The 26379-nt window shown below is 42.1% G+C and overlaps 1 protein-coding gene across 13 annotated transcripts in view; it reads right to left on the bottom strand.

Moving 5' to 3' along the window:
* CFAP61 (cilia and flagella associated protein 61) overlaps positions 1-26379 on the bottom strand; it is a 309663-nt gene that overhangs the window by 6389 nt on the left and 276895 nt on the right. For 8 of the 13 annotated variants that reach the window (XM_058286761.1, XM_058286762.1, XM_058286763.1 and 5 more), the window contains one exon: positions 2172-2262. In XM_058286761.1, coding sequence (XP_058142744.1) covers positions 2172-2262 — 91 coding nt within the window. Of the gene's footprint in view, positions 1-2171; positions 2263-6658; positions 7045-26379 lie in introns of those variants that run through there. The other 5 variants (XM_071211574.1, XM_071211575.1, XM_071211576.1 and 2 more) reach the window with 1 other exon arrangement.

Below are 26379 nucleotides of genomic sequence, written 5' to 3'. Positions count from 1 at the left end.
CCTATTATCAGATTCTGAAATGAATTTCCTGCATATTTGTGTGACTACTACAGCCATTGTCATGCTGTCTCCACTGCACCTGCCACCTCCACTGTTGCCCGTGGTGGCTGGCATTTCCTGAGTCCTTCTTGGCCACATGCCTGCACCCCCCTCCCTTTGCTCCTCCCACAGCTCTCAGTATCTGTGGGAGAGCACAGGGAAGGGCAGAGCTGAGCGAGGAGAGGCAGCCACGGCTCCGGCCTCCACCTCTTCCTGTGTCCCTTCTCATTAGACCAATGGAAATACTGCAAACAGAACAATCCCTCAGTAGAGACTTTTCTTCCAGAAGTTTCAGTCTCAGAAAATCCACAAGAATAGTTGGAGAGCACCTAACACGTCTTCCTCAAGTGGCCATGGCTGTTTCTGGCCACTGACAGGGCCTGGTGTCCATGCTGGGGTCATTCACAGAAAACTGGCCCACGGCAAATGTCTGTTCATGGAAAACTGGTTGATGGCATCTCGTTGAGTGCCATGAAAAATGACTGTCACTGGGTTTGAGAATTTTCTTGGTTGGGTAAAGGCAAACTGCAAGTGTAAATGATGAACTAAGATACCTAAAACTTCTTGGCTCTGTGCCAAATATCAACTGGGCTACTAGGGTCTGGGGTTAAGGAGCCAGGCACAGAGTTCTGATGTGGTAACCCGAAAACAAATGACACTTTCCTGTGGGGACAATAAGAAGCTTGAGAGAAGGAGAAGGTATCTGAGTCATCAAGGAAAGTTCAGGAAGCACCAGGCTTAAACTTGGGTTCAGACTGGGCCATGTGCTGACCTCCTTGCAGCCATGGGTTTTGTTTGGTCAATAGCATCTTTCATTCATATATATTTCAACTGATGTGACTGTAGCAGCGTTGGACCTATACATATAGCCACAGAATCTTCCATTTCCCTCATGTATGTTTATTTGCCTGAGTCCTACCTGTGTGGATCATAAAGCCATTTGAGCTTGGTTTCAGTTTTAACCCTATAATGCCCCTATCTGAATCAACCTTAGATTAGTCACTTATTTAGTTTTCCCAGCATGGAGCCTGAAGATAAAACTGAAAAGGGGGGACCATGAGGAGAAAGTAAGGAGCCATACAATTCCGCTCTGTATGGTCAGTGCCCACCTTCCCACCTTCTCACTTCAGAGTGAGAGAGGCTTGGGTGTGAACCTTGCTGGCCACTGCCTGGCTGTGTAATCCCTGGCAGCTTATTTACACTAAGCCTCGGCTTCCTCGTTGGTAAAATTGGGGTGATGACAAGAGCACCTCCACCCACCTTCCATGATTAGATGAGGTGGGGCATGCTGGGGCTAGAATGCAGCATGTACTTGGCATGTGATCTCTGTGCTGTCACCACAGGGACCTTCCCGGGGCTGGGGCTCTCCAGTGGAAGTGAGCAGGGGACCATGGGATGTGGCCACTTAGACAGTAAAATGCAGTGGAAGCTCACGAGCCATGCCCCAGCCCTCATCGGAGCGAAGCAAGGCAGGATCTAGGGTTGATGTTTGACTTCTCCAAGCACAGATGTTAACTTTCCATAACTCTGCTAAGGACTCTAGCATTGACTGAAAGAATAGAATTTAATTTCAGGTTTCACAACTACTCTTCACACTGTGAGTCAAATTTCTTGCTGAGCATGGAACCTCAGGGACTCACAGCCTAACTTCCAGCGAAATCTGTATTGCTCTGAGGAAGAAGTTTCAGTTCTAAAAGGAGTGTGCTTTGACATCTGGAAGACTTCCTTCTACATTTTGAAAACCACACATCCCCACACGCAAATGTTTAGTGAATGGCTGGCAAATACAGGCAGGCACTAAAGGAATGCAGTTTTCATTCTTGGGGCCAAGGAATTACAACTCATACTCAGTTTTCAACCAATGCTGTTAGCAGATAATGAAAATAAAGGTACTGGTCAAAGGAAAAAGGGCAGTTAGTTCCTCCCCCATTGAAAGACTTAAGTAACCCCCCACTCTCTCTGAAATTGCACCATCTACACTGCAACCCTTGGTAATTTATTTATATGAAGTACAGGTGGTTCAAAAAGTAAAACTGTAAGATGGGAATGTAGGAGAAAGTCCAAATGAGCAGCAAATATAAACTGCTTATAATTTGCAGGGAATAACCCACGGATCCATTAATCATTCTTACCTCCTTGGAAGCTAAGATTTGGCGTAACTCTTTCCTGAGATCAATAAAACGATCGTGAAAGAGGGCCATACACCACGACTCCGAGAAGTAGCTAGCGAGGAGAAAAGAAGAGTCGGTTATCTGGCAAACCTCTCATTAGCACTAATAAAGTATTTACCTGCTTTTTTGCCTTTATAAATTACAGTTCTGGCCCCATTGCAATCGTTTGCTCATAAAATGCCTTGTGGAGCAGCCTGGGCAATCAATTTTTTAAATGGATGTTCCTGATGTAAGGCCAGGTTCCGTAATTACATTTAAAGTGGTTTAATTCAGAGCTGGGGCAAGACCCGGTGAAGAATCCTGATTTTATCAGAATTTAAAAGCCTGAAGACTTGTAAAGAACGGTGTCTCCATTATCTGCCCTCATTTCAGAAAAACAGATTGCAGGATTAACTGAACTGCTGCATAAACAAATTAAATTTGGGTAGACAATAACACAAATGTTGTTCATCGTTAAGGTTTCTGGATTAATAATAACCAGAAAAACAGGCCCCCTCGGTGCTGCAACATGGTCTTTGTACAATTACCCTGAGATTTAATTGACTCTCTTTTAGGAGAGCAGCTCTTTCGGGGTTTAGATTTGTTAACTTTTCACTGAAAACCATTTGAACCAATGCTTTCTTACATGGAGAACAATATGGCCATCCTTTATTTACAGGTGAGAGGCGAACATCTGATGCATTCTTGGAATAGCCAAGAACATTTACTGGTATTTTAACGCTTATTATATTTTAAAGCTCAGTGTCTTGGAACAGGAATCTTCTTCAGGGGCGGGTAGGGGGGTTTTACCCTCCTGCGGAGGCAAGCTTGTGTAGTTCCCATCACTGCTGATGGATGCCGCGTGTGTGCCCAGAGGAAATAAAAGCAGCTGCTCACCTGCAGAGGAACAACTTCTGTTCCCCAAGTTAGTTCTTAGGGAAGGAGGTCAAGAGTGCCAAGGGCCGCTCAGGCAGGGTCATGACAAGACCCCACCTGCGTGGATGCTTTTGGATTAGCTCGGCATTTTCAGCTAATACCTATTACCTATTCCCTGGACCAGAATAAGACCTAATTCCATTTTTAATTCCCTACCTTTGCTAAGACCATAAACTCATGCAGCTATTAAGTCCACTAATTTTTACACTCTACCTGCTGTGTGCCCAGCACTGTATTGGGTATTGGGGAAACAGCTGACCAACATCCCTGCCACCACGGGGTTTACAGCCTGATAGATAGTGAGAACTGCTTGGGAGAACAGGGGAACGGGGGACGGAAGCGTTGGAAGAGGAAGAGGCTGAAGAAGGCTCACTCTTGAGCTGGCAATTTCAAGAATGAAGGTCTGAGGGAAAGAAGAAAGGGAGCCACTTGGATATCTGAGGGAAAAGCATTCTGGAGGGAGGGAACCACAAGTGCAAACACCCTGAGGCAAACACACCTCAAGGCAGGGCAAGAGGATGCCATGGAGGCTGGACAGAGCAGACAAAGGGGGATTGGTAGGAGGTGAGCTCAGGGAGGCGACTGGCAGTAATGATGCTCCTAGAAGGCAGAAACCCAACCATATCTTCTGTGTGATCCTCAAGGGCATCTAGCTCAGCCGTGTGCACAATGGGGTGCCCTATGTAAGGTCATCAAACGGATAATGAATGGATGAGTGTGCATTGCACTGAATGCATTCTAGACTGCTGGGTTCTGATTGGTCTTTTGTAAAATATAGAATAAAATTCTGCTAAATGAACAGCTGACAAAACCATGCAAACTACCCCTCGGTGGGAAGATTAAGTGGGAGAGACTCATTGCAAACCATGGGAAAGCCCTGGCACACTGGGGTTTAGGGGTGGTCTTGCTCAGCTCTGCAGCAGGGAGGCTGGAATGTTGGAAGGGGACCTCATGGAAATTTGTCATCAAGAGTACTGCCCACCCCTGGTGTTGTTCAAGGTCACGGGGCCCTGAATGGTTGGATAGCATTGATGGGGGGTCCTGGCTGGGGTTCTGGCCCCCCTTAGCCTTGTCGAACATCCAACGTGCCAAAGCAAAAGACTTGAAGCAGGGTCAGTCCCACCTCTATGTCGGCTCTGGCTGCCTCGGGAGCAATCAGTGCAGTGGGATGATGTTTGGACATGTCTCCTCGGATGGTGACTTCGTGGACCAAAGCATCGAAAGTAGCCCAAGTCCACTCAAGCATAGCTTTGCCAGGCTTGCCCTGCCTCTGAGGTCTATAAAACTTCTAGAAAAGCTTCAGAGAATTGTGGGACTTGCGAGTCTTGAAACTTTCCACCCCTTTGGCAGAAGAATGAATTTTTCATTAGAAACCACAGATCCTTTTTCTTGAGTTAATTTATTATTTTTAGAGAAGCTTTAGATTACATAAATGTTACATCAGAAATGTAGGGGATTCCCATGTACCTTACCCACTCCCCCTCCCACACTTTGCCCCATTAACATCTTTCATTAGTGTGGTATATTGTTACAGTTGATGAACACATATTGAAGCACTGCTACTAACCATGGACTATAGTTTACATTATAGTTTACACTTAGCACTGCACAATTTTATAGGCTTTGACAAAATGTATAATGGCCTGTATCTGTCATTGTAATGTTGTGCAGGACAATTCCAATGTCCCCATGTTGCACCTATCCTTCCCTTTCCCTCCCCTCAGAACCTCTGGTGGCCACTGCCTTTATATCAGTGTTACAAGTTCTTCCATTGCTAGAATAATCATTAAGTCTATTTAAGTCCATAGTTGCATTATGTTTGTTCATTCCTCAATCTTAACGATTTGAGGATGGTGATACCCACTCTGCTTCTGATTGAGACATCATCCTTTGTCCTGGGTGAGTCCAATGACTGGAGAGTAGGTGTTGCAACTCTTGCTGAGATTTAGGGCTCAACCAACATATGGACAGATTGAAAATTTAAGTTGCTGGGACATATACTTAATGAGTATAGTGCTAATTATAGGTTCAGATAAACAGGGCAGAAGAGTCCTGTGTAGGGAAACTGTGAGTCTTAACTCTGTTACATTGAGGGGCATATATCCCAAAGTAAGGGCCACTGACAGGGTGCAGAATTCCTGAGATTGTCTGCTCTACCTAAAGCATCTAGATGTCTCTAGAGCACTCAGGAGCCCACTGTTTGAGGCACTGTTTACTGAGGCAGTCGATGAGATCCTGCTGAGATGTGCGTAAACATAACCTCTGGAATGATCTCCTGACTCATTCTGAAATCTCTTAGACATAAAAACGAATTTGTATTTAATTTCCCCCTTTTGGTTGAGGCCTTTCTCCAAATGCATTGCTAGTTGGCACTTGATGATAATCCCTCAGTGCCAGGGAGGCTCACCCCCAGGAATCATGTCTCAAGCCGGGGGTGGGGGTAAGGTGGAGTGGGGGAACGTAGTGCAGTGATATGCTGAGTCTGGTTTAGAGAGAGGCCACATTTGAGCAACAAGGAGGCTTTCAGGAGGTAACTTTTAGGCAATGCATCCTTTTTAATTTGTCACACTCTTTTTCTTCAATTGCCGAAATCTACCACACTTGTTTTGGGGGCATCAAGGAAGGGTTCTCACCGTCTTTGATTGGGGAGCCTGCAGGCACGTCCTTGTAGGAGCATAACCTCTTCTCTCTGGTTTCCTCACTGCCAGCACAGTCTTGTTCCAACAAACCAGGTGTTGTTCAGGTGGACTTCCTTGCCTGGTGCCTTTATACCTGCCCTCTGAGTTATCCATCAGTGATTCTGTATTGTCTGCTTCAAAGAGTGCGCCCCAGAGAAATCCCACTTCCTGGGATTATTCCCCTGCCCATCTGGGCCCTGACCCACGATCTAAATGTCCACATTCCCACATCCTCCATCCAAGAAGCTAAACACAGATTGCTGGAAGAGAGGCCCTTAAACCTCTGAAAATACATCTGCTGAGTCGACACAGGTCCTGGGCAGGTCAGAGAGGAAGGTGGATGCTTTTGCAACTGTTTTTTTTTTTTCCTTTTCTGGCTTTGAAGCTCTCCACGGCCTCACACACCAGTGGCCAGCAGAGATGGTCCCTGGATTTTTGACGGACCCTTTTCCCATCACTGTATGTTAAATTATTTGAACACGAGTGACCTAGGAGACCTGACATTTTATTTCTTTTATATGTATTCTCTCCAAATGATAAAACATTTTGGAATCTTTGCCCAGAAGGTGACGAATAATCTCTGAAGTATACGGTTTGCTACCAATATTCCTGGAATTCATCTGTAGCAGCTATTTCTGTTTGTAAAAGAGAAAGAGGTTTATAGAGCCCTATTTAGATTTTTTTTTCTCTCCAGAAAGAACTTTTGAGTTTCATTAAAGCAAAGCATGATAACAAAAAGGTTATCCTTGAAACGAATCCAGCACTCTGAGTTCCGAGGTCTCACCCTGGTCACCACTTGCAAAGGGGGCTTGAAATTAATTCTCCCTACATCTGGGAGAGAGTAGTCCATCCCCGAGAGTGGAGTGTAGACTCCCATCCTGTCTTGGGAACAGTTTCTGCAACGTCTGTTTGCAACATCCAATCATTCACAAACTGCCACCTGCATCAAGCAAAATATGTACCAGAGGACACGCGTAGCCAGGGGTAAAGTTGGGATTTCAGACTCGGTCAAGCCCTGAGGACCAGCAGGAATCCCACTGGAGGGTCTCCTGTTCCAAAAAGCAACCCTGAGCAGCAAGCATTTAGAACTGAATGGGATCGAGGAAGGAAATGAAAGCAGATGGGCTGCAGTCTCCGAGCCCTGGGGTCTTCCCTGGTGGAAGGGCTTCAGGCTCTCGGGTGGGTGGCTCATTAGCAATGCCTGCACGGTCAGGTGCAGGCCTCTGGGTTCTGTAGGGCTGCTGTAAGAGAAAGGGTGTTTTAGACAAGCAGTTGAAAAGGAACTGTTTCTTCTGGTTAAAAAACAAAACAAACCAAACAAAATCCAGCAGCCATGAAACTGAACTTGCAGGTTCTTGGAGAAACTGTATATTTGAGTAGGGATTTTTAAAAGTGCTCCCTGGATGATCTTTGAGCAGACACTGGGGCGAAGTCCATCTCGGCAGTGGACAGCCCCAAGCCCTGCTTGGTCCTTGGTCAGTTACCACTCCCACTCCCGAGGGCCTGGCCCTTCTCCATATTCATTCAGATGCCCCCAGGAGCTCGCAGCTGATGCAAATGAACATTTAAAATATATATTAATACATTCTATTTTTAGACCAGTTTTAGGCTTACAGAAAATTGAACAGAGTACAGAGAGTTCCCATATACCCCTGTCTCCCCTGCTCACATTTCTATTAACATCTTGCCTTAGTGTGGTTGTTACAACTGATGAACCAATATGGAAACATTATAAGTAACTGAAGTCTTTAGTTTACCTTAGGGTTTACCCTTTGTGTTGTGCAGTTTTATGGGTTTTAACAAATGCATGATGTCATGCATCCACCATTATCGCATCATAGAGAATAGTTTATTGCCCTAAAAATACCCTGGGCTCCACCTGTTTATCCCTCCCTCCCTGCAAACACCTGGCAAATTAACTTCTCAGGAAATTGAGAAAATGGGGCTGCATAACACTTTTTATAAAAGATTTTTAAAAATCTAGAGTTTCCAACAATTCTTTCAAAAATTAAGTAGTGTTTTCCCAATAGCAAAACATCATGTGTATCAAATTTGCCAGCAGCTCCTGAAATGAATGGCTATTGGGCTTTTGGTTTTAGATGGGAGGACCTAGAAGGTAAGTTAGCTTTGGGAATGGAGATGTTTGAATCTCCATTTTCTATAATGTAAAGGGGGCTATCACTTGAATGGAAAACTTTTGAATGTAGGTATTTATAATTTACTTGCTAGAAACAAAGCAAAACAAAACACTTGCTGGAAGTGGGGTAAGGCTGCTCACTGAGTATTTCAGAATTTGCTCTGGACAAGGAGGAAGATGCATTCCTAAATTCTCAAACCAGAGCCCGTGTCCTTGGTAGACCAGACCCTTTCCAGTGGGCAGCCTGGGCCCATTTCCTGCCAGCAGGTGCTATTATAATAGTTCATGCAATATTAGGCAAATTTAATCCCACAATGGAAAAAATGAAATGGAATTGTGTTGTAGTTCTACTCCCAACCTGCCCAGGAAGGACAGCACCAGGCTTGTCTGCACCCGGCAACCTAGCTGAGCGTTTCCTACCTTGACTGAGTCAGCTCTAAAGAAACTGGAATTCTGGAAAGCCACGGTGAGCTCCCTTCCTGTTCTAGCTCTGGGTTGTGGCACGTCTGGTCATTCCCAGCCTGTTGGGATGGGGACATATTGGGAGTGGGCGGTGGGGGATGGGACGCTCTCCTGGGCACCCCCCTCCAGTGAGGCTGTTTCTAGCTCAGACATCCTTCTCCCCACTCCAAATCTGCATCCCCAAAGGTGGGCTGCCTGCTGCTTCCTCCCCTGTGGTGTGTGGAAGATTCTATTCCCCCATCACCATCTGCTTCCAGTACCTTCCACCCTTGCCTTTCTGCCTGAAGGGCTTTTGTCGCTGCGTTTTTTGCCGCTGCGGTTTCTGCCGCTGGGAAGACCATTTTTCTCATTGCCATCTTTCTACCATGTCTTCATGTAAACCATCTCCTTGAAGCCGTCTCTAACTCCTCTTCTGAGTGCTTCCGCCTCATTCCTCGGCACCGTTTGCATTGCACATGGTACTTCTGACTTGGCGGGAATGCCAGTCGGATGTGTGTCTTATTTTATGCCCTGTGAGCTCCGTGTCCTCAGAGCAGGTGGCACAGGTTGACCCTCGGGAGAGTGAATGAGCAGGTGGAAATAAGCTCCTGGAAGAGGCCTTGGTGTCTGAGCTCTGGACGGTGAGGGCGGGGCTCAAACCCAGCTGCTTTCCCTCCTGGCCTAGAAATCTTTAGCACCAGCCACAGCGACCCAGCTGAGGGCAGCTGAGGGTGGGCAGGGGGAGGATTTAGGGTGGCATGGGCCACTGTGAGCCTCCATAAATCATCCTAGAGCAGCAACATGGCAGCTTTCATAATTAACCAAACTTATTTTGAAGTGGTGATAGCATTGAGTTAAATGATTATTTCCTTTTGATGTAGGGATGGTGGAAAATAGTTTTACTTTAAGAAAAATTTAGGTCTAGTTTTTTCATCCCCTTCCCCCCACCCGAATCAATGATTGCTTTGCTTTGCTGTCTGTCCTTCTCTGTACAAGGGGGAGGAGGATTTGAATACTTGCCAAGACTGAGGGCAGGATTCTGCATTAGCGGTTGCAAAGTGCTATGTCATGACCAGCAGTAGTAATGAGCTTTTGGGAAATTTATATTTCCATGAATATCATGAATTTAAAAACCAGGAAATAATAGCTGCTTTTCCAATTCATATTCGAAAAGGGAGACTAATAGGCACCATTAAGTAACCCTAGAAGGCTTCAGGAGAAAAGGCTAAGGTAAGAGCACACGGCAATGTGTGGCTTAGTGGCTGTGCGGATTTGGGTGTGGACATCACAAAAATCACTTCCACACAACCTACACAAGGTTTCCAGCATCTAAATAGAAGACATTTATTGTCCCTGTACATCTTGCTAGTGGCCAGCGTGGTTCAAGTGAGAGAACTTGAATTCTCCATCCCTTTTGCGAATAATTTACTTTTCTCAGAAGCCCCAGGGAAACGTCGACTCACAGAACTGAATTAACCATTTCTGGTCGATAGCCTCCAATCATTAAGCAATTGATTAGACTTCTCCAGAGCTCGTCCTCCCCCGGCCTCTTGAGCTGTCTTATCGACAGAATCATCTAAACTGGGTGGGATCTGGTAACTCTCACCTCCATTGGCCACGCGCAAGGCTGAGAAAAGCAAATCAACAAAACACATGCAAAGAAGTTGCATTCACTGGCCTTTGGAGAAAGCACACATCTAGGGAAAAGGAAAAAAGTAGGTAATGTGTTGTTTTTTTTAAGTTCTGAAACTTGACTCCAAGGTCAAGGCTTTTCTGGTAGACAACAGGGAGGGAGGGCTGCAGAGCCCAATGCTGAGCTCCACGGCAACCAAACGGGAAATTGCTGAAGTATCCAGTAGTTAGGAAAAAGGTGGGTGGGCAGGGAAGAAACATCTGTTTTCCCAAGATAATTATTATTTTTTAATTAATAGTATTCTAATTCTCCCTCGGGGCCATAATAGCCCATTTTAGCTTTCAGGGCCACTTGGAGGATCCCAGCTGCCATTCACACCTGCACAGAACTTTGCTCTGACTGAAAACTTGCCTCAGTTTCCTTTATTTCCTAATGCGGGAGCTGCAGCCAGGTGGCCTGCAGGTTTCCTTGGAGAAAGATGCTCCCATTTGTCCATATCTTTTCCAGAACAGGCACCATCTTAGGTTCATGGTGGAGCAGTATCCTCTTAAAATGCTTGGTTGTAGGCTAAGGTCGCGGTGAGTCTGGAACTTGTGACGTTGCAGGACTGAGTGTGGCTAGTAGGACCTGTCTCTTCTCTGAGCAACATGCCATTGTCTGCGCCATGTTTACCTTCCATGCACAGAAGGGAGGAAATGATAAGCTCATGCTATATAACTGAGGATGCAAACGGACACGCCGAGGGCTAAATATGGCCTACAGATGTGTTTACTTTGGAATGAACAATATTTGAAATTGGATTTTAGGCTTCTCTTTATTTTTTAAAAAGATTTATTTTTATTTATTTATTTCTCCCCACCCCATTGTCATTTTGCACTTGCTGTGTCTGTTGTCTTCCTTGTTTCTTTAGGAGGCACTGGGAACTGAACCCGGGACCTCTGATGTGGGAGGGAGGTGCCTTATCACTTGAACCACCTCCATTCCCTGCTTTGTTGGGGAACAGATGCACAGGGCTGCAGTGGGGGTCCTAAGGCTGAAGATGAGCTCTCATTATGTTTTTCTTTTTGTGTCTCTTGTGTCAGCTTGCCACACCTGCCTGTTGGGCCAGCTCACTGTCTTCTTTAGGAGGCACCGGGAACTGAACCAGGGACCTCCCATGTGGTGGGTGAGAACCCAGGCACTTGAGCCACATCCACCTCCCTAGGCTTCTCTTTCAAATATCAGATTTGGCGATGGTGGGTCCTCATTCTTATGTAGTAGCCATCAGCTCAGTTGCTGGGGATGCTCTCTGCTCTGTGGTTTATCCTTATCATCCTACCAGCCTGGCTGGCATCGCCTAATTACATTGGCCACAGCAGGCACCTGGGTGGGCCAAGTCTGGCTAAGTCATTTAGGTGAGATAGAGATAGGTCTGTAAACACATTTTCTGGAGCCACACTACCCCATATCCACACCTCCATGCTGGTATGTGTGCCAAGAACAACAGAGCTGAGTTTTACCTTCCTTTCTTTTTCTTTCTTTCTATAATCTATTCACCCATCCACCCATCCATCCATCATCCATCCATCATCCATCCTAAAAGGTCCAGTGAGGCCTTTCCAAACCCTGTCTTTATTTCGAATACCTACATTCCACTTGTCCATGGATCTCTGCTGCCTCAGTCCTTCCCTCAGCCAGTACCCATTCCTTCCCCACTGAGCTTCCATGAGGACTTTCCTCTCCTCTCTTTTCTCTGTCCTGGGTGTCTTCCAGAACTCCTGATTCAACAGAAGGCCTAGGGAGCCATTCTTTGCCAGTCGTCAGTTATGCCATTATGCAGCAGAAGCTGGTCCAGCTACTGAGGGGTGCCATGGTGAAGATATAGTCATTTCCCCCAAAAAGTGCAAGGTGGGGGGTGCAGCAGAGGACACTGCTGGAGGAACTTACGGCAACACCAATGGACAGGGCTGCAGTGGGGGCCCCAGGGCTCAAGATGAGCTCAGCGGGGGATGAAATTGTGGTCCACTTGGCGCTCAGTTCACTCTGCTTTCTGCAGGTGCATTTCTAAGTCAGCCTCTCTTGGGTTAGTGTTTGCTAAACTTCTGTCATTTGGGTACCCATCAGTTTTTGTATGACTACATCATCGATGACTTCAAACTTTTATTTAAATTTTGTTTCTTTTTTAAATGGAAGTACCTTCTTTTGCTATGTTCAATAATATCTATGAAATCACAGATTTGATGTGCTTGTTATATTTTCTTCTAATTCTTATTAATATCAATTCATAATTAGTAGATGTGCAGCTATATTGTCTAAATCATCTTGCTGATCACCTAGTAGATGCTAACCACACCCTAGGACACTGTTTTCTGTCATGACTCAAAGCTGGGGGCATGGGTGTATTTATCTGGGGACGCAAACCCACAGACCCTGTGCTAAATCATTTCTGTGCATTATCTCATTTCATCCTTGCTCCAATCCATTAAAGTGGGACTTGATGGCCCACTTTACAGATGAGGAAATTGACTCAGAGAGGCTAAATGACTTGCCCAAGGTCACACAGCTAATGAGTGGTTGAACTGGGTCTTAACCATAATTCTGCCTGGCCTGAAGCCCGTGCTCTGAACAAGTGTAAAACCAAATCTCACTTCCTTATGCTCATTCCTGAGCCCTTCTAGCGACTCTCAGAATCATTCCAGTTTCCTTGATAGTCCCGGTAAAGCTAAGATTAGTTTCATTACAGGTACAGAAAATTTCAACACACCTTGAACAAGGCATAGATAGATGTATTTTTTGCTTTTGCTTTTTCATGTAAAGAAAGTCTAGGTGGGATTCCAGGGCTGGCATGGTGGTTCCTATGGACATCAGATTCTAGACCCATCCTTAGGGCCACTGGCCTCACATGTAAACAGACACCCTGGGCTCCAGGCGTCACATACATGTTCTAGGCTAGAGAAAGTGGGGAAAGAGGGCAATTCCTCTCTCTTCTAAGGAGAATGTCCAGAAGTTTCACATGACATATCTAGTTATGTGGTACTGGCCAAAATGTGTGGCTTCCACAACTGCAGGGGAGGCTGGGAATTATTGCATCATTCTACAAATAAGGACCTTGTTTCTGAAGACAAAAGGGAGAATGAGTGTTGCATCTGCTGTGATACTAAATAGGCTCCATGGCACTGACTTTTAATAAAAATCTCTTCTTAACTTAAATTTAGGAAAAGTGAGAGAATGTTTTTACTTGAAGTCCCCAAAGCTAGAGCATGTCTATCACTCTAGAGTTAAACCAATCCCAAAATTAAACTTCCCAAAAGAAATTTAAAAATATTTTTCCACATATGACAACTATTCCCAGGCCATTGGAAGAATCCCAACTCTCCATTTTCCCATCAGACCTGATTTGGCCTGAACGCAGAGAACAGGAAGCAATTTGTATTCACTGTAAGGTTGGATTCTGGTCATTTTACTCTGCCCATGACAGAAAGTGGATTTGTGCATTTCAATACAATTTTCAAAAATAAGAATAGGAACAAATAGGTATTTCCAGTTAACCTGACATTGCCTGGAAATTAAATTACATGTTTCTGGAGTAGTAGAGTTTACTCAGGAAAACGACATGCGCAGATAAAACCAAATGACACACCATGACAAAACAAACAAAAACCCTGAAGACTGAAATAGAAGTTTGAGTGTAAATATTTCCTGTCCAGATTGAGTTTGCCAGAATCTGTATCTATCCAATGCCTTGCTGTGAGGAAAATCTAAAATAAAGATTAATGACTTTGAAAGCAAAACCTACTAGTCAGTTATTTGCTAACTAGTTGTAATTTTCACCTGCCGAAGATCTAGATAACAGAAAACAATATCCTCTGAATATAATCTGGTAATGATTTTGTTGTCTCTATCTAGAACTGGCCAGATAATGGAAGCCAACTGCTCTAAGGAAAAATGGCTTACGATGTACTGCCAAAGAAAAGAATGAAAATTTCTTTCTTTGAGGAACTTGTGCATTGATTAGTACTAAGTGCTGTACCCATATGCCTGATGATTATGGTGATATCTTTTCTATTCTAGACCATAAGCAGAGGGATATTGAACATGTTAAAATCCTGGTAAACTTAATCCATTTTCTAAGTAGTTAATGAACATGCCTATAAGATAAAGGAATGGCTCTCTTAAGTACTGTCTTTGCTTTGCTTGCCATGTGCTTATCTTGTTGCTGCCTATACTGTCTTTGTGAGTTTATGTCTAGGGCAGTGCCTCTCCTCATACCTCTGCTAGCTGTCCTAAGCATAACCACTGCTGTGGGAACTGGGGTTGGCAGCAGGTCTACCATCTAACACACTCTCTCCCTGGAGTTAACCAACAGCATACAAGAACTCAAGGAAGAATGTTATTTCCCAGCAACTTTGGGAGGATGCAGCCCATGAAAGCACCTGGCCTTTCCCGCTCTCATGGTCCAGTATGTCATGGCTGGCCCCCTTTTAGTGGAACCATGTATCTTCAAAATTCTAATTAAGTTTATTTCTTACAGAATTGATGCCTTATTAGTCATGTGGGGGTTTCATCCAGTTCTACCCATGGTGCCAGACTTGTCTTTCCCCAACTGTGATACAGTAGCAAGAGGGTTTTTATACCTTGTCAGGTAGGGCCTACTCCTCTAACCAGCAGGAAGTAGTTATAGAAGAATGACCATCACCCTTCAGCACCCCCTTAAGAATAAGGGTGTAACCCCTCCGAGGGGGGAGTTGAGGCAGTTAGTATAGTGAAAGGGGAAAGGTGGTTGACCTGGCAGACAATATGGCCGACAGGCCCCAGGGCCGGGGTCTGAGAACCTCCTGAGAAGAAGGTTGCCCGAAAGACACTGCAAGATCCTGGCCATGAGAACCTCATTTGGAATGAGAGGGAAAGCCCTGGATACCCTCAAAAGACTTCACCATTGGCTCCTTGAGAAATGACAGGTGGTGCAACCAATCAGAACATCAAACAGACTCACCCTGCAGTAGGCCTGCGGTCCTACTTGGACCATGTACTTTTCTTGTTGTCTTGTTTCTTAATAAACTCTTTACTCCCTTGTCTTAAAAAAAAATCCCTTCTTTGTCAGAGGCCAGGCAGCTTCTGAATGGCTTGTAAATACCTCTCTTTGGCTGGTCAGTTCATGGATCTACAGAGGGGGAGCTTGGCCCATTTCCCCGGTTTACTGGGAACCCAGGAGCTAACACTGCTTAAAACTGGGCATGTCAGCACACTGGGAGTGCTTTCCTGTGGCTATAGGGGGCTTGGAGGCCCTGCTCTCTGTTGGAGGCCACTGTAGTCCATGCGACAGTTTTTTTGAGCTCTGAGCACACCCAAAAGTGTTTCTGAGGGAGATCCTGACCAGCCCACAGGCTTCTGGTATCTGTAGGGACATGGAATTCCAACCTTCCATGGTCAGCCATCCAATGCGTTAGTACCCGGCTCATGCTAGAGTGCAAGTGCACAACTCCTGTCACCTATGCAACCAAGTGCTGGTTTTCAGAAATAATATTCTTAGGGGGTTATCCAAAAGACCTGCCCACCGTCCATTTGTTTTTCTGAATTCTGGATACTTAGCCCAGGTAAAGCTGTACTTCACTGTAGAAAATGAAACATGTTTACCTTATGCATATTACGAATCTAGCGGCTGACAGTATTTCCCTTTTTGCTTTGACTCCTAGGGATCTCAAAGTCAAATGTGTGGGCCAACTCAGTTGTCTATTCTCATGACCTGAAGTTAATAAATAGAGGACTCAGCTTCCTATTACTGCCATGCTCTTAGGGTCCCATTGACTGATGTCATTTGTTTTTTTAAACACTTGTTGGGAAACGGACTTGGCCCAGTGGTTAGGGCGTCTGTCCACATGGGAGGTCTGCGGTTCAAACCCCGGGGCCTTCTTGACCCTTGTGGAGCTGGCCCATGTGCAGTGCTGATGCGCACAAGGAGTGCTTTGCCACGCAGGGGTGTCCCCTGTGTAGGGGAGCCCCACGCGCAAGGAGTGTGCCCCATTAAGGAGAGCCGCCCAGCGCCAAAGAAAGTGCAGCCTGCCCAGGAATGGTGCCACACACACACGGAGAGCTGACATAACAAGATGACGCAACAAAAAGAAACACAGATTCCCGTGCCGCTGACGACAACAGAAGTGAACAAAGAAACAAGATGCAGCAAATAGACAGAGAACAGACAACCGGGGTGGGTGGGAAGGGAAATAAATAAATAAATAAATCTTTAAATAAAAAAAAACACTTGTTAATGAATGTAATAATGAGCTAGTTAGCTTTAACCAACTCCAGCCTCAGTTTTCTTCAATGTAAGATGGGAATAATGATGGTCCTTACTTCAAAGAATTAATATCAGAATTCGAGGAGGTACTTGGGGTAAAAGGTTTAGCTCTATGCCCAGCACTGGGGAAGAGTTGTATATATTTTGTTATTATTGTTTTTGTTGTTCTCATTTATCCTATTGTCTGTAATTGTGTAAGAGATCTCATATTATTTCTGGTGTGAATTAGAGAATAAATAAATTAGTAAAATAAAATATTTGCTACTTAATTGAAAAGAACTCTTACTTTGGCATAACTATTTTTTCTTCTTGGAGACTTGTTTTCCTCCATTCAAAGGTGTCTAAAAAAAAACTAATTTAGCTAAACAAATTTTTTTTTGTTTTGAAAGATGCTTTAGATTACGCAAATGTTACATCTTACCTGAAATTTTATAGGTTAATAAAGGTAAGAGGCACTTCATAAGTCATGGTAAAGTTTTGTTGTACGCTAATGACTGATGTGGAAATGAATTTAAATTACATGGAAATAGTTAAACTGGGGATTTTATTTTATTTTTTTCTGAGTTGATTAGAGTTAAATAAAAAGTGTCAATGGAGTACTTTTTTTGCCCTTGCTTGTTTTGTTGGGTGAGCCAATTAAATCAAAATGGTTAAACCAGTTGTGCCAAAGTTTTTCAGGAAAAAACTGAGTTAGGGTTCAGGCCTTCTGAAGCCCAAACGGTCTGGTTTGTCTTCTGACCTGTTTAACTTTTGTGCCTGACTTGCCAGGGAAAACCAGTTTTCTTCTAGAAATAGCAAGATTTCTATATACTTAAGAGTTTTGTTTCCATTTAAATCTACCAGTGAAAGCAAAACTGAACTGTCATCGCCATCCGTTTCACAGTGGTGGAGACCTGGGCCCCGCTGGCTCCTGCGACGACATCTGCCTCTGCGTTACAGCATCGCTGGATGAGATTGAGGCTTAGCCCTAAGTATGTTCCCTTTTATTCCCTCGGCAGTATTTCTTTGCACACTGCTGGTTTATTAGGAGCTGCATTAATTGAATTTGCACAATAAATCTAGTGGCCTGGAAGTTGTCCAGCTATTTACATTGATTTGTTATATAAGCTCAGGTCTAATAGTAGTAGGCGAGGTTGGCGCTGAATTCTGGAGAAAAAGGAGAGCTCTTAGTGCGTAAGCTTCCCTTCCTGTGTTCCTTTCCTCTTATTCTGCTTCTCTCTTCATAGAAAGCACAGCCATTTTCCTTTAATTAGGCTGCAAAGAGCACAGGCTAGCATTAGGCCACTCAGGCACTCATCCTTGCTCACAGCCATCCCCATTTCCTACCTATTTTCTGTAGGAAAAGGGAAAAAAAAGGGTATATATGCACATATAAAACCCCCATGAGTCTGAGAGGGGAACAAAGGAGCCAGGTGGAATTACTTTTTGTGAGACAGAGGCCACAAGACTTTGCAAACCCTATAAAGCAAGAAATTCTGATCCCTTCTTCTTTTAAATGGCAAAAACCCCTGCTTAATAGAAATATTTTGCTAATGCAGCATATACACACCATGTTTAAGACATTTTAAAAATAATTATCATCCTTCCCCTTTTTATTACAGATTCTTCTACTTAGTGCCTTTATATTTTTTATTGAAGCTTTTGCAGAAATCATGACGAACTACTAACTGTTCCTGCATTTTCCTTTGTCACTCTTGCATTTTCAGGTTTGCAGTTTCCAAGAATCAAGCATTAAAATTCTACTAACAGATTTCTAGTTCTTAACACTCAAAAACACAATAATAGGAGTAATGGATTATAACCCATAGAAAAATATATGAATCCATAAGTCCACAATGATATAAATAACTGAATAAATAAATAAGTGGAGGAGAAGGGACAGCTCTTCTTTACAGAAAAAGGCCAACAGTAAATGTAGAATGAATAATTGAATTAGAAAATCACCATTTGATAGTCAACACAGTAATAAGTTTTTCAGGCAAGAACATCAATGGATGCTAAAATGGGGGCAAGGGTGATGATGAGAAATAGGATATTTACATAGTCTCAAAATGTCACTAGTTGATAACAAAGATAAAAATAGTTAATTTTCCATTAGAGAAGCCTGCAGACTCCACCCTAACCAAGTGCTGACTTTTAACAGTACTACTGAGAGGACAAATCTAGACCACATGCCTCATATATGATGCACTGTAAAGAACACAACTTCACTCCTGCGATTCCTTCCAGAAATGCATAACCAGAAACTAATAATGAGGAAGTATTAGACAGATTCAAACTGGTGGACATTCTTTCAGACAACTGGTATGTAAAATATAATACAAGTGCAGCAAGTACCATAGTAGAGCAAGTGTAAGTTTTGTCCAGGAAGAACTCATGACAGAGGCATGGAGAAGGACCTGGGTAAGCACTGAAAGGAGTAAGTATCAGCCAACGGCTCTCCAGGAAGACACAAAGGCATGGCAGCTTGAAACGGTGTGGCATATTGTGGGAACTACAAATGGTTTGGTGTGTTCTAGCATCAGGTCAGAAGCAACGTGGGAGATGGTGGTTGGGGGCTAGATTCTCAGTGCTTGTCTCTGGAGCTTGGACTTTATCTCATAAGTGATGGAGAGTCATGGAAAGATTTTAAACAAATGAGTGGCATGGTTGTCATATTTGTGTTTTGAAATAGATGCTCTGGAATCAGTGTGGAGGTGAAACTGAATGGGGTAAGGCCAGAAGCAAAGTGATGTGCTAAATGTATCTGCAATGGGAGAACATGGTTGGGGAAATTTAAGAAATGGAGTAGAATGTCCTCAATGAGCTGCTGGAGGGAGCAGCAAGTGAGTGAAGGACATATAGAGACTCCCGGGTTCCTGGCTTGGAAAAGAGGGAGGAGACTGGGAATAGAGGATGGGGAAGTGGTGAGGGGGAAAGGGAAAGGAAATGAGTTTATTCCTTTTTTACCATGAACTAGAGACATGAATGCCTGCAGAAGACTAAAGTAGAAAGATCCAGTAGGACAAACTGATGGTATACAGACTAGCTGCATGAGGCCCTAGGAGACAGGGTGTGGACCAAGAAAGAGAAGATAAAGTCAACACAAAATTAATTGCTCTAATATTTAATTGGGGTTGGTGGGAAGGGGCAGCAGAGAGAGAAGCAGGATCAAAGCATCATCAGAAGTAATGATTGGAAATGAAGGAAAAACACAGAAGCAAATTGCTGATTCCCACCAGCCAGAGATCACCAGGGCCACATGTGGTTAAACAAAGGTTTAGTTTGCTGTAGCAAGGGAGAGCAAGGAACCAGGGGGTACCTTCTTAAGAGGGAGTTGGGAATGCCTTATTACAGAATTTGGGCTGTGTTGAGTGATTCTAAAGAGGGTTTAAGGCAGAGGGGGACAGTTCTGAACTGGGTACTGTCAGGAAGCAAGGCTCAGTTTGGTGATTTGATACATTAATTACTTCTATCCAGGAGGCAGGAGGACTAAGGTTGTCACTGATAAAAAATAGTAGTAATGGGGGTGATGTCAGTAAGACACCTCTGGCAAAGGCCCCCCTTAGAAACAGTGAAAAATGGGTAGAATTCCTGAAGCTCTGGAAATTGATCTAAAACTGATGACAACTCAGTGAACACTGAATCAGGAAGAAAACCTAAAAACAGAAGGATTAGTTTACTTGTCCTGGCCCCTTCACATCCATCAGCTCCAGGCAGCAGTTTGTGTGACTCCTGGTGACAATTTGGAGGCCTGCATGCATTCAAATGCGGGTCCTTGACCTTATTATTGATGCACTTAAATGAAAATATTGGGTGTCTTTCTACATTGGTTTCACCCGGCTTTGGAGAAGACTGACACAGGGCATATGTCCAGGTCCCCTAACCTGGAATTTACTCGGGGCAGAGAAGTGACTTGGAAAGGGGAAGCAGAACAATGGAGCAGAGCCAGTACAGAAAGGGGCAGAGCCAAGCAGACTGCAGCCACCTGGGGAGTAAGACTGTGAGACTGTGGAAAGCTTGGGGGAGAAGGAGAAACTCCTTTTTGGAAAGGGAAATAGTCACACATTCTAGAGAATTATTGAAATGCCCAGGGTAAGATGTATGCTCAGAAAAACCTGAGAAGAACCTAACTTTTCATCATGGGCTGATCTATAGGTTCAGTATGAACTGGGCTAAGTGTTGAAGAAGAGCTTTGATTCAGAGGCTCTAAAACCTTGGGGAAGAGGGAGAATCTAACTTCCAGAGTTAGCACATCAAAATATTCAAGTATCCAGACTTCAACAAAAGATTACAATACATATAAAGAAATAGGAAGAAATGGCCCATTCGAGGGAACAAAATAAACAACAGAAGAAGCCAAGACATTGGAACAATTAATTCAAAGACTTTAAGTCAACTCTAGTAAATAGGTTCAATGAGCTAAGGAAAACAGGGCCATAGATTAAAGTAAATCAGGAAAATGATGTATGAGCAAAAGGAAGAATCAAATTTTTAAAAGGAACAAAATGGAAATTCTGGGCATGATAAAGTAATAATGGAAATAAAAAATACACTAGAGGGGTTCAATGGCAAATTGAACAGGAAGAAGAATCAGCAAACTAGACATTAGGGTGATTAAAATCATACAGCCTAAAGAGCAGCATGAAAAAAGAATGAGAAAAAGGGAGCAGAGGCTGAGGGACCTGTGGGATAAGCGACATATGCATTATGGGAGTCCTGGAAGGAGAAGAGAAGGAAAAAAGGACAGAAAGAGTATTTGAAGAAATAATGGCTGAAAACTTCTGAAAATTCAATGAAAGACATGAATATACACATCCAAGAAGCCCAATGACCTCCAAATGGATAAACTCAAAGAGACTATACCCAAATACATAGTAATTAAAGTATCAAAGACCAAAGACAAAGAGAGGATCCTAAAAGCAGCAAGAGAGAGAAATGGCTCATCATGTATAAGGGATTCCCACTAAGATTAAGGTGTTGATTTCTCATCAGAAACCATGGAGGCCAGAAGGCAGTGGAACAAAATGTTTAAAGTGCAAAAAGAAAAAAATTCACAGCCAAGAATTCTATTATCTGGCAAAACTGTCCTTTAAAAATGAGGGAGGGATTAGGACATTTCCAAGTAAACAAAACCAGAGTTTGTCATCATTGGACCTGAAGAAGATATAACAATAAAAAACATATATGTACCTAATTGCAAATTCCCAAAACACACGAGGCAAACAATGACAAAACTGAAGGGAGAAATAGACAGTACTACAATAATAGTTGGAAAGTTCAATATACACTTTCGGCAATGCATAGAAAATATAGACAGAAGATCAATAAGGAAATAGAAGACTCAAACAATACTTTAAACCAGGTAGACCGAACAGACATATATCAAATACTCTACCCAACAACAGCAGAATACACATTCTTCTCCAGTGTACATGGATCATTCTCCAGGGTAGACCATATATTAGATCTCAAAACAGTCTCAATAAATTTTAAAAGACTGAAATCATGCAAAGTATCTGCTAGGTGAATCTAGAAATCAATAACAGAAGTAAAACTAGAAAATAAAAAAAATGTGGAAATTAAGTACCACAATTTTAAACAACCGATTGGTCAAAGAAGAAATCACAAGGGAAATCAGAAGAGATAAATGAAAAGGAAAATACAAAACATCAAAGTCTATGAAATGCAGCAAAGGCAGTGCTTGGAAGCAAATTTATACCTGTAAATGCCTACATTAAAAAAGAAGATACACTATAACATAATATCATATCTTAGGAGGAAATAGAAAAGTACAAATGAAATCTAAAGTTAGTAGAAGGAAGGAAATTAATAAAGATTAGAGCAGAGATAAATGAAATAAAGACTAGAAAAATAGTAAAGAGATCAATGAAACCAAAATTTGGTTCATTTGAAGGATAAATAAAACCAACAACTCTTTAGCTAGACTAACAAAGGAAAAGAGATAGAATGGCAAATAACTAAAGTCCAAAATAAAAGTGGGGACATTACTATTGTTTTTGCAGAAATTAAAAGGATTATAGGAGAATACTCTGAACAACTATATGCCAACAAATTAGATAATATAGAGGAAATGGACACATTCCTAAAAGCACACAACTTACCTAAACTGACTCAAGATGAAATAAAGGATCTCAACAGGCCTATAATAAAAAAGAGATTGAGTCAGTCATCAAAAACCTTTCAACAAAGGAAAGTCCAGGACTAGATGACTTCACTGATGAATTTTACCAAACATACAATGAAGAATTAACATCAATCCTTCCCAAACTCTTCCAAAAAATTCAAGAGGAGGGAAGTCTTCCTAACTCATTCTATGATGCTAACATTACTCTGAAATCAAAGCTAGATAAAAACATTACAAAAAAGAAAAATACAGACCAATTTCCCTTGTGAACATATATGCAAAAATCTTCAGCAAAATACTAGCAAATCAAATTGAGTAGCATGTTAAAAGGATTATACACCATAAGTGGGATTTATACTCATTAATAGAATGAAGGAAATAGAAATGACCATCACAATTGAAATAGAAGAGGCATTTGACAAAATCTAACATCCTTTCATGATAAAAAACACTCAGGAAAAATAGGAATAGAAGCTAATTTCCTCAACATGATAAAGGGCATATATGGAAACCCTACATCTAACATTATCTCAATGGTGAAAGATCAAAAGCCTTCTCCTGAGATCAGAAACAAAATGAAGATGCCCCCTTTCACCACTGCTATTCAAACATTGTACTGAAAGGTCTAGCCAGAGCAATTAAGCAAGAAAAAGAAATAAATGACACCCAAACTGGAAAGAAAGAAGTAAAACTATCTCTATTTAAAGATAACATGAATATTTATATAGAAACCCCAAAGAATCCACAAGAAGATTACTAGAGCTAATAAATAAATTGATCATAGATGCAGGCTACAAGATTAATACACAAAAAGCAGTGTGTTTCTATATGTCAGCAAAGAACAAACCAAAATGAAATTTTAAAAATCAGTTCTATTCACAATAGCATCTAAAAGAATTATATATCTTGAAATAAATTTAACCAAGGAGGTTAAGGACTTGTATACTGAAAACTACAAAACACAGCTGAGAGAAATTAAAGATCTAAATAAACGGCAAGGCATCCTGTGTTCATGGATAGGAAGACTTAATATTGTTAAGATGTCAATACTACCCAAAGTGCTCTACAGTCAACGCAATCCCTATCAAATTGCAACAGCCTTTTTTGCAGAAACGGAAAAGCGCGATCCTTAAATTCATGTGGAATCACAAGGGGCTCTGGATAGACAATACTGAAGATCAAAGTTGGTGATCTCACACTTTTTGATTTCAAAACTTGGTACAAAGCCACAGTAATAATAAAAAAAAAAAGCGTGGCACTGGTCTAAAGATAGACATTTAGACCAATGGAATAGAATTGAGAGTTAAGAAATAAACCTATACATCTATGGCCACCAGATTTCTCACAAGGCTTTCTGAGTACATCGATTGGGGAAAAAATGATCTTGTTGAAAAATGGTGCTGGGTGGAGTGATTGTCGCACAGTGGCTGAGTGCCTACTTCACATGTACAAGGTCCTGATTTCAATCCCCAGTATCTAATTAAAAAAAAATTGGTGCTGGGAAAGAGGGATATCCACATGCAGAAGATTGCAATCAAACCTTACCTCATGTCATATACAAAAATTAACTCTAAATGGCTCGAGAACCTATACATAAGAGCTAAAACAGTAAACTCTTAGAAGAAAACATAAGGGGAACCTTCAAAACCTTGAATTTGGCAGCGATTTCTTAAACATGACATCAAAAGCATGAGCTACAAAATAAAATGGATTTCATGAATTTCATCAAACTTAAACTTTTGTATGTCAAAGGACATCTTTACAAAATGAAAAGGTAATCTACAGAATGAGAGAAAATAATTGCTAAACATGTATCTGTTAAAGGCTTAATATCCAGAATATATAAATAACTCCTACAAACCAACAACAAAAAGACAAATAACCCAATTAAATACAGGGCAAAGAACTTGAATAAACATTTCTCCAAAGATATACAAATACACAATAGGCAAATGAAAAGATGTTCAACATCATTGGTCACAGGGAAATGCAAATAAAAACCACAATGAAATACCACACCATACCCACTAGTATGGCTATTACTATTTTTTAAACACAGAGGAAATAACAGATGTGGGCAAGGATGCAGAGAAATTTGAAACTTGTTCACTTTTGGTGGTTTTATAAAATGGTGCAGTCACTTTGGAAATCAGAAATCAGTCTGGCAGTTCCTCAGAAAATTGAACATAGAATTACCATACACCTTGCAATCCCACTTCTTGGTATATACTTCAAGGAATTGAAAAGAGGGACTTGAACAGATGCTTGTACACCAATGTTCATAGCAGCTTTATTCAAAATTGCCAAAAGGTGGAAACAACCTAAGTACCCATCAACAGAAGAATGGATAAGCAAAATATGATCTATACATACAATGGAATATTATTCAGCTGTAAAAAGGAATGAAGTTCTGATGCATGTCACAACATGGATGAACATGAAGGTGTCATGTTGAGTGAAATAAGCCAGATACAAAAGGACAAATATTGTATGACCTTACTGATATGAAATAAATAGAATAAGCCAATTCATAGAGTCAGAATCTGGAATTCAGTTTGCCAGAGACCGGGGTGGAGGTAGGGAATGGGGGAGTTAATGCTTAATTGCTTCAAGTTTCTGTTTGGGGTGATGGAAAAGTTTGAGTAATGGGTGTTGGTGATGATAGCACAACATTTTGAATATAATTAGCACCAATGAATTATGTATTTGAATGTAATTAAAAGGAAAAATTTTAAGTTCTATATATGCTACTAAAATAAAAAAAACAAACCATAGGACAATACAACACAAACAGTGAACACTGATGTAAACCGTGGACTATTGTTAATAGTGTAATTAGAATAATATTATTTTATGATTTGTAGTAAAAGTACCACACCAGTGCAAAGTGTTAATAATAGGGAAAACTGGGTGTGGGAATTCTGTATTTTCTGTATGATTTTTCTGTGAAGCTATAACTTTGATTTTTTAAAAAAATGAGCTGTCATTTTGAGCAGCTTCCTTTGGAAAAAACCAATTGGCCAACAATGTGAAGGTTTATCTCTGGATTCTCAATTTTATTCTATTGGTCTATATGTCTGGCCATATGCCAATAACACAGTTCTAATTACTGTAGCTTTGTAAGTTTTGAAATTGGGAAGTGTGCGCTATCTGACATTCTTTTTCAAGATTGTTTTGGCTATTCAGGACCCCTTGCAATTCTGTATGAATTTGGTGATTGGCTTTTCCATTTCTGCTAAAAAAAAAAGGCTGCTGGAATTTTGAGCAGGAGTGCATGGAATCTGCAGATCACTTTTTTATTTTATTTTTTAATTTGAGAAATTGTGGGTTTACAAAACAATCATTCATACTATATAGGATTCCCATACATTGCCCCACTACCAACACCTTGCATTGTTGTGACACATCTGCTACAACTGATGAAAGAACATCGTCATAATATTACTGCTATCAATAGTCCACAGCCTACATCTGGTGTATTATTCCCACAAACCATTCTATTATTAATACCATGTATTAGTATTGCATATTTGTTATAGTTTATGAGAGAACTATAGATCACTTTGGGGCCACTTAGCTCTTTTTTTTCTTTTAAGATTTATTTTTTAATTTATTTCTCCCTACCCCTCCCCCCATTCCCCCTGTTCTCCCCATTGTCTCTTCTCTGTGTCCATTCATTGTGTGCTCTTCTCTGTCTGCTTGTATTCTCATTAGGTGGCTCTGGGGACCGATCTTGGGACCTTCCAGAGTGGGAGAGAGGCGATTACTCTCTTGCGCCACCTCAACTCTCTGTTCTGCTATGTCTTCTTACTTTCTCTCCTCTGTGTCTCTTGTGTTATCTTGCTGTGCCAGCTCTCCACGTTGGCCAGCACTCCTGTGCAGTGCAGCATTCCCATGTGGGCCAGCACTCCGTGTGGGCCAGCTCACTGCATGGGCCAGCTTGCCCTGAGCAAGACGCATTGGG

This window comes from Dasypus novemcinctus, chromosome 24 (genome assembly GCF_030445035.2).
Source record: "Dasypus novemcinctus isolate mDasNov1 chromosome 24, mDasNov1.1.hap2, whole genome shotgun sequence".
NCBI classification, from domain to species: Eukaryota; Metazoa; Chordata; class Mammalia; order Cingulata; family Dasypodidae; genus Dasypus; species Dasypus novemcinctus.
The sequence above is the reverse complement of the archived record's forward strand: the minus strand, read 5'-3'. Positions and strand labels throughout refer to the sequence as shown.